Here is a 16599-nt window from a genome sequence, read left to right as displayed (position 1 = left end):
GTAATGTAAACATTTATTTTGGGTTTGGAAAGTATAGGTAAGGCAAGCCTATGTATGCATTTACATACATACATACATAAATACATACATAATTACCTATGGAAGAGATGTATTTATGCACACATTTATTAAACAATTACACCCCAACTTTCAATGCAAGATTCTCAAGGCACTTTACAACAACTCTTTAAAATATAACTGATAAAATAGCACACCACAGCACATAATAACAGTTAAGAGCAGCAGTAAAATCCCAGGAGCCATTGGCAGAACAATTGTAAATGTGTGGGTGGTGGTTAAGGATGGCCTATCATTTCCAAAGCCATGATGACTGTCACTGGTGGAGTGTGGAGCAGATTTTCCTTTTCTTATCATAATGTAGGTTTTTGTTTTTGTTTAATTCTATCATTGCTTTCAATAGGGAAGAGTTAAGCTCCAGGCTAGCACAATTGAAGGGCTTGATCATGGGGCCTTTTGGAGGGGTGGACAGAGCCTACTGACAGCAGAAATGCTTCTACCAGTAGTCTTCTGCCCACTAAGCTTTCTGCTGGTGTACCAGGGGCCACCAAGACAGAGGTGCCACCCACCAGATGTGATCCTCTCTGCCAGCAGAAGGGCACTTCCACCCCAAACTAATGCAGAGTAGGATTAGGATTGCTCTGTAAACCATTGGTAGTTCAGCAAAATAAAATGGTTTGGGTGCCTTGGTTTGGCATCAAACAAACACGTTAAAGGGAGAGAAGTTTCACAGCTGAGGTGCCACTCTTGAGAAGGCCCTAGTTTTGGTACCTCACAGCATAAGGTGAGGTGACCTGTGCAATAGGTCAAAAGGCCGTTTGTAGATAGCTTTATATATAGATATACAGGATAAAACAGGGGACGCGGGTGGCGCTGTGGGTAAAACCTCAGCGCCTAGGACTTGCCGATCGTATGGTCGGCGGTTCAAATCCCTGCGGTGGGGTGCGCTCCCGTCGTTCGGTCCCAGCGCCTGCCAACCTAGCAGTTCGAAAGCACCCCCGGGTGCAAGTAGATAAATAGGGACCGCTTACCAGCGGGAAGGTAAACGGCGTTCCGTGTGCTGCGCTGGCTCGCCAGATGCAGCTTGTCACGCTGGCCACGTGACCCAGAAGTGTCTGCGGACAGTGCTGGCTCCCGGCCTCTAGAGTGAGATGAGCGCACAACCCTAGAGTCTGGCAAGACTGGCCCGTATGGGCAGGGGTACCTTTACCTTTACCTTACAGGATAAAACTTGATTATACACACTGCACTACATACTTTGAATAGAGAAGGGAAATGGTGTATCTCATAAGACAGGGAGGAAAGGGGGAAAGTGAAGGGCGGAGCTTGAGAAAGGAGTAGCAGTAATAGAAAAGGTGATGGGTTTGGCTGAGTGCATATAGAACAGGAGTAGGGAGCCTCAGGTCTACTGGTATGTGGCCCCCTGGAAGGTGGCCCTCTGCCTGAAAAAGGTTTTCCATCCCCTGATATAGAATAAAACAGGTGCTCCCAATGATGGTGCTGGAAAGGCTTAGGTATTGAGTTTTGAAGAACAGGGAAATAAATTGGCATATAAGATAATGAGCAGGCTGTTCTAGACATGGGGAGTGTCAGAAAAGAGCACCAAGAGGAATGGTAAGTACACATATGGGGGGAGGGGAGGGGAGAATGCATGGGAAGAAGTAAAATGTACTATCTGGAAGACCTGGGCATTCACATATAATAAAGGAGAGATTTCTCATTCCTTTGGGGTTCTTACTTTTCTTAGAGACAAAAATTGCCCTTAGATTTGGGGTCTGGCTGACATTCAGCACCCCTTCATGTTATCATGATCCCAACACTATGGATGAGGGAGAAGAGTGGTTGGAAGCTGTGGGAATAGGTTCATCAGCAAAGATGGAAGCAGCAGACGTGTAGAAAGGGAACCACCCTAGATGGGTAGTTTGAGTTCCACCAAGTGTGGAAGTCATTTGAGTAGAGGGGACTGCCTCCCCAAAGATAACAGGATTGCAGCATCAGATTCCAGAGCAGACTAAGGAAGGTGCTATTGCGTTCAGAGGAGGTACATGGTGATGGTGTGGGGAGAGACACACAGGTCTGGGACATTTTTTTCAGGACAGGAGCAATGATGTCATTTGATGGACAGCCAGCGTAAGTGACAGACCCACTTTGCTCTAAAATGTGAATAAGGTTACACACACACACACACACACACACACACACTGTATATGGCGTCCAAGTTTGTTTGTGACAAATCAGCATAGAGGAAGTCAGAGAATGGTGAAAATAATCAAATGAGGCAAACAACAAATATTTGTTTTGGTGAGGTTCTTTCTTCATGCTAGTAGTTTAATTGGTGGCATTCCTTTGCAAAGTTTACAATTCCAATTAAAAGCTAAAGGTTCCAGTTCGGTTGGCTGAAGATGTTTTGTTAAAGCTTATTATTGTCTTCTAAGTTGAACCCATGCAGTCAAAAATAAGCATCACTGAATTCATTTATGTTTATTCCTACAGAATGATGCAAAAGACTGCCACAAACAATAGGAAAAAGTGTTGTTTGGCCATTGGGCTAGTTAGAAACAGTCTTGTGACTATATGGGGCCTGCCATGAATTGAGCTCCTTCACTTCAAAAGTCACCACTACATCATTGTAAGAGACACTGAATGTGAACAAGGTGGTGGTGTGGTGGAGACAGACTGGGCTAAGTGAAGGCCAGGAACCATGTATTATGTCTACCTGTTGGCAGGAACTGGAACTCACTATGAAGTAGGAACTTTTCCTCTCTTCTAGTGAGCTGTTTGTCACTAGTCAGGTTTATGATTTTGCTGCGTTTCCTGCATAATTCTCTTCTCTGAGATTATTATATGAAAGCCTACTTATAAAGAAAGCCATTTATCACATTCCCAGTTCTGAAGGAATGGCACAAACAGAATGCCTAGGACACTTCCTGGAATTCTGGAAAGGAGGTTGCATTTTGCTCAAAACAGCCTTGCATTGTGAGTGGAGTGTAAGTGCCTCTCTGATACTACAGTGGTACCTCGGGTTACATACGCTTCAGGTTACATACGCTTCAGGTTACAGACTCCGCTAACCCAGAAATAGTACCTCGGGTTAAGAACTTTGCTTCAGGATGAGAACAGAAATCGTGCTCCGGCGGTGTGGCGGCAGCGGGAGGCCCCATTAGCTAAAGTGGTGCTTCAGGTTAAGAACAGTTTCAGGTTAAGAACGGACCTCTGGAACGAATTAAGTACTTAACCCGAGGCACCACTGTACTTTAGGCCACAATCCACTCAGAATGGCCTTCTGCACAAGTCCCTTTGACACAAGTGGAAAGAGTGGTGTCTTCAGCAAAATAACTATTAATTGACATAATGGTGGGAGAATGTTCAGCCACAACTGAATTCTATACTGTCAGGCTTGGGTTACATTCTTGCATTTGAGGACACGTTCCAAAAACTGTGTTTTTACCCTTGTGTAGAATGAGATGGGGGGTGTGTGGAAAGAGGAGGATGCATCAGACAAGAGTCATATCGTATGAGACTATAATGAACCAGCCAGATAATTTTAATTCAGTCCCCAAAAGGCAATGTCTGGAATTGTGACTAAATTCTTCTTTAGGTGCTATTTGAGACAGGTATTAATTTGTTGCATTTTACTACCTTGCTCTTCATTCAGAGTTGTTCTTAGTGGTTTACATGGTCCCCATTTATTATCACAACAATTCTGTGAGGTAGGCTTACTGTAGGCTTCGTAATAATTACCCAGTAAGCTTTGTAGCTGATATTGAGCTGCCACTTTTCTGCTTTGGTGGCTGTAGCCACTAGACAGTAGCAGATGCTAAAATCCACAGACATTAGTACCTAGAGGCATCTGTGCAGAGAAAACCTGCATATTTTCTTTCCCCATTGTTTGCCTCATGTCAGATTTTAGATTGTAAGCTCCTTGGGGATTGTATCCTGTGAAACGTCATGTGCTATATAAATAATAATGTCAATTTTCTTACTGATTCTCTTTGCCATTATTGTTCCCAACCAGATCCCCAATATTATTGAGTCTATGCCTTGCCCCTCTTCCATTTCTTGCTTTTCCATGTACTGTAGTTTATATTATTTCTAGAGAGGAGCAGAACGCTTACATTCCGTATAATATTTTGCGCAGCAATTGGCAAGAGGTTTAGGTTGGAATAATATAATTCTTGTAGCTTTCCCCAATTTTCTTTTCCTCTCTTAGGAGCACCTTCCTGACAGGTTTCACAGCACTCTCACATGGCCTGGTAACTGGCAGAAGGGCACTTTTCTTCATGAAAAGGAACGAACAACACCTAGGGAGTTTACCACCTTATGCCTTCCAATAGAACAGAAATACTGTATTACCTTTGGCATAATAGAAGCTGAATCTAAGGTCTTTGACAGCCTTCAGCAACAGCATCAAACAATTTAGGACAGGAAGTGAAAGATGATGTACTCAGCTGAAACTGTTGGGGGATGTAGGCAGACAGACTGTAATTATTGAAGAGAGATACTAATTTGTAATAATAACTAAGAGACACATTGCAGATTACAGAAATTTGCAAATTACCAAGTTAAGTAGTAACAGAAAATCATGCACAGTGTAGTACAAAATGCACTTTGTTCCTTTATTTTGACAAGAATCATTCAGATTAATTGTCATTAAAATAAACAAGTGTGACCCATTAGCTGAGCTACCAAGTGGTCCATATGGCAGAGACGGGTGGCCCACTGTACCCGTGCTGTCCTTCCCCATCTTGTCTCTTCCTTCAGTGTTTGTCATCCAAATCTAGACCTCTCTCCCTCTCCCTCTCTTCCCCTAGCCAACTTAACTTCACATGTGTTTTGACTATTTTGAGTACTGTGCAAAGAAGAGAGAATCATAGCTGGGTTGTTGTTTTTGCTTCTTTACAAACTAGCACACAAACTGCAGCATGTATGTGGACTTTGATTTTGAGAAACAAATCACAGGATTTCTTCTCATCATCTGCTCCCCTCTTCAGCCCCTGGAGAGTTTATTTGGTGTGTCAGTCAACACTCCTGAAGAAGGAATTGCCCCAAACTGGGTAGGCACCTTGAGCAAGCAGAAAGCAGCTCACATAAAGCGATTCTGCCCAATTTAGGATGGTCCATCTCCTGCTGGGCTCTGTACCTCAGATTGTGCTGCTTAGGAGGGCTTTCCAGCTTTTCAGAGTGGCTCTGCAGGGGCCTGCAAAGGGAGTAAAGGATGTGAAAGTCTTCTGCAAGTTTGCTTCCCATCAAGCCACTTTCAGAAGTTATTCCTCCATGCATTCTGTAGAGGAATAACTTTGGAAAGGATCTTCACCGTTCTCAGAATTCAAGCCTTTGTGTTGTGTTCAACTAACATTTGTTCAAGGTAAACCCATTAATTTCAGTGGGCCTACTCTGGAGCATTTATTTTAGTAACTTCATTATCTGTTATTTACCCATTTTCTCATGAAAGTTAATAGTTGCAGACTTCCACCCCTGTGCTCTCCCCCCACGTGCTCATTTCACCCCTATTGGACATCTTCAAGGGGCTACTGTGGGCTTAGGTATAGGGGGGAAAGTTGGTTTAATTAGAAATAAGAAATATAGGTACAGTGGTACCTCAGGTTAAGTACTTAATTCATTCCGGAGGTCCGTACTTAACCTGAAACTCTTCTTAACCTGAAGCACCACTTTAGCTAATGGGGCCTCCCGCTACCGCCGCGCTGCTGGAGCCCAATTTCTGTTCTTATCCTGAAGCAAAGTTCTTAACCTGAAGCACTATTTCTGGGTTAGCGGAGTCTGTAACCTGAAGTGTATGTAACCCGAGGCACCACAGTAATTAAATTGCCCACGGATGTCCCTGCTTTTTGAGGTGAGAATGGTTTGTTTGGAACACATTTTAACATCTGTTGGGAATTGGTGAGGGGTAAGCAATTTAAAGGGTGCAAAGAGGTGGACTGAGCTGCTGGTCCCATCACCTCTTTGGAGAATCATGTGGAGTGTGGTGCTAAGCATATTTACTGAGAACTACCCGGTAATTCATAATCAATTCAGTGGGGACTTTTTCTCTGATGAATATGCTGAGCAATGCATCTTAAGAAAAACAATGTTTCTTTTCAACGTCTATCGTAATGACTTTTGGAATACTACATTTTGTATTTAGTAGAAAATACACAGAAGTCATTTGTTGTCTGTGATAATATAATTGTTAAGATTGCATAGAAGGGACAAATAAGTCACCAGCATCTGCAGTTCATGAGTTACCACACTCTGTCTTTCTGAAACTGTAGCTAGAGATGTTTAGGGTTTGAAAAGTGAAGGTTGGAGTGGTCTGACCAGTGACGAATTGATTGCTCTGAATATTCTCATTGACTGCTATAATCCTAGCCAGTTGGTGTAGCATTAGTTACATTGCACTGTTCCTTTCCTGCCATTAGAGTAGCAGCCAAAATAAATAAAATGTAATAGTCATAAAAGAAAGAATCCAGGGTGTGAAAGGAAAAGAGAATAAATGGTTTTGGCTGGTATTTGACTCTTGATTACTAACAAAAGATACAATGTAGGAAACTAATGGCAGTTTTATGCAAACTAGGTGCTTTGTTAAACCTCTTGCAGGTCCTTTCAGTGCTTTGCCAGAAAATAGCTGTGGTTAGCAACGTCTAGCAACCTGGAGCCTCTATAAAACAGTCATTGTTAGATTTTGTTGGCTGTATTTGGATGTAGCGGGAATGTGGAGAGAAGTAGACTAGTCACATCCTGTCTCAGTGGATACATGGTGGCAACCTGTCCTTTCGCTTATGTTGAAAGCAATATGTACACCGATGGTGCATCATCATCATCATTATCCAGCCATTGGGTTGTTCCATATCAAGTGATACAACTTTTTTACCTCATGTCATTCAGTTTTCTTAATATTTTGTACACTTGCTGAGTGATCAAAGCTAAGTTTAAATCTATCATGCAATAGCAAGCTATCACTCAGCTTTGGAACATGTTTTTAGTTTTGATGTATCTCAATTTTGAACTGAGCTTTTAATGTTTTTGTGTAGTCTGGCAAGGCCAAAATGGTCAACTTTTTGAAATTTCAAACCCTCATCATTCACAAACGAGATGAGATAAACAATTAAAATTTTAGATTTAAACTTGGTTTTGATCATTCAACAAGTGTACAAATTAAGAAAATTGGATGACACAAGGTAAAAAAAGTTGGATCACTTGATATGTAATGCCCCCATTGTTTAGTACAAACAGCTATAGCCGAGAGATAGATTTGGTGTGTGACCAACCCACCCCCCTTAAAAGAATATGATCTACACCAGAATGCAAGCAGTCATCATAACTCTTCATTCTATATGGCTTTCCCCCTTAACCTTCTGCTCAGCTTTGAAAACTGTTTATCCCTGGATAAGGAGGTGCCTGAACAGTCTCTCATCATGAAAGTGGTTCTGGGCTAATCAAGCAAAAAGGGCATCTAGATCACTTTTTATGACCTGCATATTGAGGGCACATGTGGCCAAAATAGTATTCAGGTGAAGGAAGGCTAATGGATGGGTCTGTTTTCAGAAACCTGGAAGAAATGCGTTTACCCAATAGCCAAGATTGTTATCTCACTGTATAAATACTGAGACTACACGCTGCTAAATCTAGCCCATTTCCCCCTTGTTAGAGCAATCTGGGACATGTTTTCTGACACCCACAAGTTCCATCTGAGCTGCTTTCTGCCGTCTGTTTCAATTATCTCATGGCAAGGCTACACAGAAGAGAGGGAGAGCAGGTCATAGACAAAATCTATTTATTTATATTTTATTTAGGATATTTGATAGATCACTCTGCAGTCCCAAAAGGGACTCTGAGAGTGGTTCACAAGGGAGCCTTAAAATGCAGGAAAGTAAAACAACAAATAAGGATTTAAAGTAATACAAGCAGCAGCATTTACAAAATGAGAAGAGAGATTAAGAATAATCACAGAGATGAAAAAAGCCCCAGCTAATTAAAATGTCTTCACCTGGTACTGAAAAGGCATCAGGCACAGCTCCAGACAAGTGCCACAACTAGAGAGACCCTCTTCCCCATCATCATAAGGTTGTTCCAATTGAAAAGGCCTAGAGAGAATAACAGAGAAAGATACAACCCCAAACATTCTTGTGGAGGAACAACCCCACTGGAATTCTTCCCTTCCCACACTTTTTAGCAAGATGTAGCTGGTTCTTAAATATCCTGCTATGAAAAAATTAAGAATGCAAGAATGCATTAAAATAAGGTCTGTGAGAAGCTGGTAAACCACTTTAGAGCCCCACCACCACCATCAATGCTTTGTTTTAAACAACATTGTTGCAATGATTCTTTGGTCCAGTAAGTTATGTGGGTATGGATACAGTGGCTTAGCCTTACTCTAGTAAAAGAGGAGGAAAGAGCATTTTTGCAAATTTCCCTTTCTGCCTGATATTGTCCCCCATGCTCCATTTCACCCTCTTTTGTAGGGGCCCCCTCCAGTGGGAGCTGCAAGGGGGCGGATGAACCAGCAAAAAATAAAGTTTTCATCTCCTTCTATCTACTAAATGAAACACCCTTCTGTGAGCTCAGGGGCACCAAGTGGATCCACCCATCATTGGGGGTTCTTTTTTGTACACATCTCAGGACAGGTATTTTGTGTCCTTTTGCTATCTGAAGAAACTGGGAGAGCAAGAGACCTGTGTGTGTTTTGAATTAGAGGTTAAAGGACTTCAATAAAGATTAGATGGACCGCTATCTCCCAAGGAAATTGCATCAAAGTGGTTGCTCCAGCTTGCTCCTGTTAATTTCCTCCCCTTGGCTGTGAGGAGATGTCTCATATCCTGATGCAGCAGACAGGGGATAAGAGGCACTTTCCATTATCTCAATCACTGCGCTGTTTATGAGACACTTAATATGTTTCTTTACGAAGTAATGTGACTGTGGGGTGATGGATTCCATGTGGGTGAAGGAATGGGGGTGCTAGAAAAAGCAGTTCTGATGGCTTTTACAATCACAAGGGGAGGGCTGTAGAAAACAAATTGCATTTTTGTGTGTGTGTTCTGCTCCTACTTTTTCCGTTAGATAGCATCCTTTTGTGTTCTTACTGTGTGTTAAGTACAACATCTTGAAACATGGCATTCTTTTGATTTTAAACAATGAAATGCAAACATTTTATTTGCATTGATTTCATATTTTTCTTATGTATTTAGAATTATTTTTGTTTGCATCTTTTAAAGTTATATATTTGTACTGTGGGACGATTGTATTTCTATAACATAATCTTGTTTATAAATTCCTGTTGCCCAAATGTATCTTAAAAATAACCACCCCTTTATTTTCATCTCTTTTTATAGTAGCTGCTGGTGGTGGTGGGAATGAAGTGCTTAAGAGGATTCACAGGATTCCCCCCCCCACACACACAAAGGAGGCCTCAACTATGCTAGCTCTGGATCTAGCAGGGCATGGAAAGCAGAAGTAGCTCCACCATGGAATATTGCCCAATACCACAACTATAGGATTACTCTGACCTTATAACTTTAGAAATTTTAATCGTCAAAATCTTCAGGCTGTCAAATAATAGCCCATCACATATAAACTATGGTTCTTATTTCATGGAATATAATCCCTCCTCCATTGCTAACAGTCCTCATTCCCTTTGCATCTATGCATGGTCCATAGTTGCTGTGGTTCATCCTCAGAATTCTCCATCTTCACATGTGCTTACCAAAGAGATAAACTGTTTGTGGCTATACTTTTTCAATGGACACCTGGGGTCCTTGTGCAGATCCCACCAAGGTCCCTATCCCTATGCTTCCTTTTTAGGCCCGGTAAATCCATACAACAAAACACCCGCTTTTCTAAGGAGGGATTGATTTGTGCAGGGCTAGCAATGAATTCCCCAGGGAATTCAGTGTTAGTGTCACCATTCCAAGGTTCTGCTCCTTTAATGTCAGCCTGCCATAATTTCCTGGCTCTCTGTATATGCTGTTTCTCCACTCTTGGGCTGCTCAGGACAAAAGTAAAATGAAGAAAAAGAAGCAAGCTGGCAAAACACAACGATTTAAAACATAACTATGCACTGGGAAACCTCTGGTTCAGGTCTCTGGTATGGACATACAGGGTGGTCTTAGGCAAGCAATTGCATCAGTGACTCATCTCCCTGCTCCCTCTCCCAGACACATTATAGGGCGAGGATAATGCCTATTTTACAGTTGAATAAAGGACTCTCAGGTTCTCAAATTTTGCACAGTGCACCATAATGTGTTGGGGCAGAGAGAGGTAAATCCTTGGCCTCTAGGACAAATCCTCCATACCTAGCTATCAGCACCCAGCCTAAGGGTAGTCAATGTTGTGCCGCCCTCGAGTGTTGTTGGACTCCAATGCCCATCAGCCCTATTCAGCATGGTCACTGGCTAAGGATGATGGAATTGTAGTCAATCAACATCAGGAGGCCACCTTGTTGGCTTCCCTGACCCAGAATATTGATTACCTCCTGTAAGCTTCCTGCCTCACACTTCCTGCCTATAGACGTACCCTCCAATAGCAGCCGAAGAGTGGGAATAAGGGAGAACTCAGCTGGCAACTTGGAGATGAAGTGGCTTAGTTTGGGTCTGTGCTTTGCTTGCAATACATGAAACAAACAAAGCCCCTGGGAAAAATGGGATTTTAAATAGGAAAACAGCCAGTGGGAAGTGGGTGAGATGCCTCCCCTTCCCTCCAGCCATTCCTTTGCTCAAAATTCTCCAAAGTCTGCTTTTCATGTTTGTTGTTGTTAACATTTTATCAATGAGCTTTTTGTTTCATTAAAATAGACCATTCCATGGGGACCCCTTCGCTCCTTCATTGCTGCTTACCCACAATTTTAGTTGTCATTAAGTCCAATCTTAAATAGTAAACAGAAAACAATATAACACATACATAGTGCACGTGTCTTGCATCTTATTTTACCATGACTTTAATCAATATAATGATAAAATCAGATGCAGGAAACATGATACCTTTGTTAACTGACCTACCCTTCTCCCCAACGTTCAGGCAGTATTAGATACTACAAAGGGGAAATGAAAGGACAAAATTTTTTTTAAAAAAGAATGGATGGATGAATCTATTAAATTGTGGAATACTAAATAATCTATATCATGACCACCTTACCCCTGCATATATTCACATGAGAAATATTACTCTAATGACCTGGAGGGCACCATATGTTACTCCAGAAACAAATCCCATATGTCTTTGAATTTAACCATGATCTCCAGTCTTGCAAGGCCTAATCACTTTGAGGATCTCTGCTGTAGCCTCTCTGCTGCCCATTTCTTGTGGTGAGACATAGATTGCTTTTCACTTTTTTCATAGAAAAGCCTAGACTATGCTACATACAGTTTCTAGTTTGTTTTCCTGTCTCCCCTACCTTCCCAGCCCAAGAGTCCTTGCCTACTTAGAGCAACTCCTTCACCTTCCTCTGAACCAGACCTTCCATTAGTATAGGCAAATATTATTCTCCCCAGCTGATAATGTTCACATGTGTGAGTGTCTATGATGAGTCTGAGACATAATGACTTGCGCACGACCACCCAGTGTTATCATGCATTGCTAACCCCTGCCCTGGAATGGGGGCTGCCCCTACGCAGTCTTCTTCCTCTCCCCCTCCCCTTATGCTTGGGTCCATGGGTAAAACTAGAGCTGGGCAATTAAATTGAGGTGAGGGGAAGAGGGGGAGCACTTCCAATGATGAATCATTCCCACCCATTCTATAGATCCTTCTGCATAGTATTGGACTACATGCACACAGTTGCACATATGGGATTCCATGTGCCCACCCATGAAGTGGAAGATGGGTAGCATTTGGGTTTGCAAAGTAAGTTGAGATGGGATAGATAGGGGCAGAGGTGGGAGGGAAAAAAAGATATGAAGAATACTTAATTGTTGAGATACTGTTCTCTGAAGTCCTCTAAGCAACTGTCAGGAGCAAACCAGCAGTAAATCACACTATGGAGATGACTCTTTATTAAAACATGTTATGCACAGGAGTGTCAGGTGTAATGAACACATCAATTCATCTCCAATAGGTCTTGCCCCCATGAAGCAGCTGCTAAGACTGAAGGTCCCTGGCTTCCCACAACTGCCCAAAGTCCCCTCTTCACCAGGTGTTTCCTCAAGCAGAGGCTGATTCTGTGCATCACCAATTGCTCCTTCACTCTTTCATGCCTCTTCTGGTTCTGGGAGACAAGCAGGGAGGGGAGCTTGACACAGCAAGAGGGGAAGATACCTGTGACTCTTCACCAGCCTGACTCATCTCTGCTTCTTGGCCCCTTCTGACTCTTGATTCTGGACTTCTGTCTGCCACAGACTCTCCCAGCTCACTAAGCCCTGTTAACTCTTCACCTTCCAACATCTCCTCTTCCCAGACTTCTCCCTCTTCTCCATGTGGTCACTCATCGTTGTTCCACCTCCACACACCAGGCTCTGAGCTTTCATCCCTTGGTTCCTCCCACCAATCATCTGTGTCCAACCAGTCCACGAGAGCAACCAGTTGCATATTTCTGACTGACCATGCTTTCAGTGTGCTGCTGCTGCTGGATTTGCAACCATTTCTATGATTTGTTGTTCATCCAATAACCGAGAGGTCAAAAGTGTGTTAAGAAACAGCTGAAGCCACCAGGCATAATTTCTTCCTCTGTGACCTAAGGGCTGTCTTAATTAGTATGACTTTCTGTTGCCACTCTTGAACCATTGGTCGTCTTGGAGTTCCGCTGGCAAGGATTTGAAGAACAATCTATTGATAATAACTGGTTTTCCTTTTCCTCTTTCTCAGTTGCATTCTGTTAAAAGCACCAAGTTCATTGTTAAAGCAAACAGAAACTCCCCCCTTCAGTTTGCATAATGCTTCAGTGCATTTCTTTCTCTGTTCTTCTTACTAGCTCAGCGTGATCCCCCTTATTTTCTCTCCTACTGAGCTACACATGTAGTTAAAAATATAACCCTGGCATCTATCCTGGAGCACCCTTCATCCATTTTTCATTCACATAGTATCTGATTCATGGAAGACTAGAACTAACTCACCTTTGGGCTGTACATCTTCTGTTATATGTTGGAGCAACGAGCAGGCTGTCAGTCCACTAATGTTTTGCATAGAGGATCACAAGTCACGGAGAGCCAGTTGATTAATGAATCATCACACCAGCAAGGATAAAAACATTATTATTGCTCTAGTTGGAGAGGGCTTCCTATTTATGAATTAATTGCTAGCTTCTGGTTGAATAAGCTCTGAGGTGATGGCCTAGAAACACATTAGCACTGGGTATAGTTTGAGGGAGATAATCAAAAGACCCTTCAGATTGTTGTTGTTGTGAGTGTGCAGGCATTGTAAATGAAGTATGAACAAGTATTAAAAAGCAATCTCAAGTGAGTTCTTTGAAAAGCTGTAGGCTGAATTTGAGCAGCATTCCTCCAGACAGTCTCTTGCTTCCTTTCTCTCCCCTCCCCACCACCCCATTCCTGAGTCTGTACCTACCTGTCATGACAAGGGGATGGGAAATCTCGTAATCTTAGTTGCTGTCACACGGCTTGGATATTTTGCCTGAAAAGGCATATTACCATTCAGTGATTATGCAAATCAGACACCCACAGCCAATCGGAGTGGAGAGAATTGTGTAAGTGAGAGTAAGCGGTATGATTTTCTGTCCTTAATGGTGCATCATCCATCATTATGATTAGATGAGACAATTCCATGTCAAGCTAATGCTTCTTAACTTTGTTTTTGCTTTATAAATTTATTTTAGCTTCTAAACTTCCCACCCTTATCCTTCTGCATCAACAACTAGCTATTATGCAAAGATTTCACACTGGACTCATGTCAACAGCCCATTTTAGCTCACCCGTCTCATTAAGACAAATATCCTGGCGGCCTCTGCTCACTCTGTATCATTGTACATTAGCATCTTAGTGTTAGAAACTAACTTTTCTGAACATTAAATCCCAGTGGCTTTGTTAAATTTTTGCCTGCAAAAATCTTCTGTGCCAAAGCTGCCAATTAGACTGAAAAGAGCAATGGTGTTTATAGTGTGGTCAAGGACTCGTCTGAGAATATCAGTTGATATGCCAGGCTACTGGAATTGTGATGGTTAATAATACTTTGCAAAACTGACCAAATGTCATAGGATGAAACTCTGATGCAATGTGCTATTTAAATATATATTTCCATGTATTAAATATCCTCTTGTTCTGATGGCTTAGGGCTGGTAGCAACAATCTTGCATAGGTATGGCAGCCTGAATTCAATACATTTAATAGTGTGATCCTATGCATGTCTACTCAGAAATAAGGCCTGTGGCTTATTCCCTGTGGCTTATTCCCAGGTAAATGTGCATAGTTTTGCAGCCTAAAATTTAAAGAAAGATGTAACAAAGAGACATAGATTGCTTTTATTTTTTTTCATTTTTGTATCCGCGCCCCGATTTGTCGGAGGGCATCGTGAATGATGGCTCATGTAAGACATCAGAACAGGAATAATGAATCATATTTAGATTTTTTCCCCCTTGAAGAACAATTCTGCAAACCCCTTATTAATTGGGTCTCTTTTAAAACAAGGTATGTAGTTTGCAGAATACTTCAGTAATAAAAATAAATGGGAGTTGTGCTGGAGCAATACTTAAAGAATTACACTTTGTACCAATAAGCTGATCAGATAACTCGTTTCAATATTATAAGTTTGGAAGAGTACTAAGAAGGCCATCCCTGCCCAAATTATTTTCAATGGCACATTACAGTAGTACTTAGGTAGTTGAATGGCTTGGCTCCTGAACAAATCGGCTCCCGAACACTGCAAACCCAGAAGTGAGTGTTCCAGTTTGCGAACCTTTTTTGGAAGCTAAATGTCCAACACGGCTTCTGTGGCTTCCACTTCCTGCAGCCAATTGGAATCAGCACCTTGGTTTCTGAATGGTTTCAGGAGTCGAACGGACTCCTGGAATGGATTAAGTTTGAGCCATGGTACCACTGTATTACAGAAAGGGGCCTTTAACATTAAAGAGAATCAGAGTCACTCCACAGTAGACAGCATACTTATATGTGGCTTTTTATCCATCTCTCTTCTGTGTGGGGGAGCTGCCTGCAGCGCCCTAAATCCCGAGCAGGCAGGAGTAGTTTGCCATCTTGTTCTGCCATGAGCCAATTCAGACCACTGGTGAATTGCAGCAGGGCTGTACAGTGGTACCTCAGGTTAAGTACTTAATTCGTTCCGGAGGTCCGTATTTAACCTGAAACTGTTCTTAACCTGAGGTACCACTTTAGCTAATGGGGTCTCTTGCTGCTGCCGCGCCACCGGAGCCTGATTTCTGTTCTCATCCTGAAGCAAAGTTCTTAACCTGAAGCACTGTTCCTGGGTTAGCTGAGTCTGTAACCTGAAGCGTATGTAACCTGAAGCGTATGTAACCTGAAGTACCACTGTACTCACTTGCACAGCCATCTTACATTGCCACAAACTCTGCAAAAAATAATCATTCATCCTTAGATGTTCTCTGGCTTTCTAGACTTTGGCTTTTGTTTAATAGATATATATTTACACCCCACCCAATAGCAAAAGTTCGCAGGACATTTGTCAGTCAAACCAGGACCCTTCTGTACAAGGATGTTAAATTCTTTGTTTCTATTGATGATGTTCATGTCATATTTTGGAAACTGTCTTGGGAACTGCAACAAAATTAGATTAATTCAGTTCCTGTCTGATACATGTATTTTGATGAGAATTTGACACCTTCTTGATTCTTTCTCTGCCCTTGTTTATTCCAGCTTGCACAGCAGGGATGTTCAAAGCAAACCAGGGTGCCGGGACCTGCACACAGTGCCCCTCCAACAGCCGCTCCACATCAGAGGCTGCCCACATTTGCACTTGTCGCAATGGTTACTACCGTGCTGACTTTGATCCATCAGAGGTTCCTTGTACCAGTAAGTAACAACATTTTCTACTGAAAACGCATAGGCCTCAAAACTCACATGGATAATGTGTTCTATGAAGGTAGCTGATAACGATTTAGAGTGAGTATTCAGAGTTGCATCGGTGTGTCATGATACCTCAGTGGTTCCATTGCCTCTCATGCTCTGTGGGCCTGGTGGACAATGTTCTGGAATTGTCTTGAAATGATACGACACTATCCCTTATGGCAGTATCCCTTTCTGTTGGCATGGAAATGTCTCAGCACTGTTAATCCTCAGTCTTCAGATCAGCACATGAGCTAGGTACTCTTTATAGCACATACAAAGGCAGGCCTCATTCAGAATAATCATTTTTCAACATACTTCAGAAAGAAAAAAGAAAAAAATCAGCAAAGTGAACATACTGAGGCAAAACAGAACAAAAAATGAAACAAAACCCCACCAGCTAAGCCATTTACTGTAAGTATCATTAACCCAAAGGAAAGGATGTGAAAACACAACCCTTAAGACAAATTATCCTACTCATAATTTAGGGCACAGATGGAAGACATTAACTCTTAATGCTGATGACAGCCAGAGATACATTTGTATGACAGAGGAGGAGTTGGAGACTTCAAGTCCTCTGTCTGACCACCACTAATGTGTGACACAAAATGGATCCCAGGACAGATTTAT

The 16599-nt window shown here is 42.2% G+C and overlaps 1 protein-coding gene across 9 annotated transcripts in view; it reads left to right on the top strand.

The window, feature by feature from the left end:
* Window positions 1-16599, top strand: part of EPHB1 (EPH receptor B1) — a 331437-nt gene that overhangs the window by 226775 nt on the left and 88063 nt on the right. For all 9 annotated transcript variants that reach the window (XR_008330673.1, XR_008330672.1, XR_008330669.1 and 6 more), the window contains exon 4: window positions 15781-15936. Coding sequence is in view for 3 of the 9 variants with exons in the window: in XM_053389846.1 (XP_053245821.1) it covers window positions 15781-15936 (156 nt within the window). In the remaining 6 variants the exon portion in view is untranslated. The remainder of the gene's footprint in view (window positions 1-15780; window positions 15937-16599) is intronic.

This window comes from Podarcis raffonei, chromosome 5 (assembly GCF_027172205.1).
Source record: "Podarcis raffonei isolate rPodRaf1 chromosome 5, rPodRaf1.pri, whole genome shotgun sequence".
NCBI classification, from domain to species: domain Eukaryota; kingdom Metazoa; phylum Chordata; class Lepidosauria; order Squamata; family Lacertidae; genus Podarcis; species Podarcis raffonei.
Note: the sequence above shows the minus strand (reverse complement) of the source record. Positions and strands in the feature narration are given on the sequence as shown.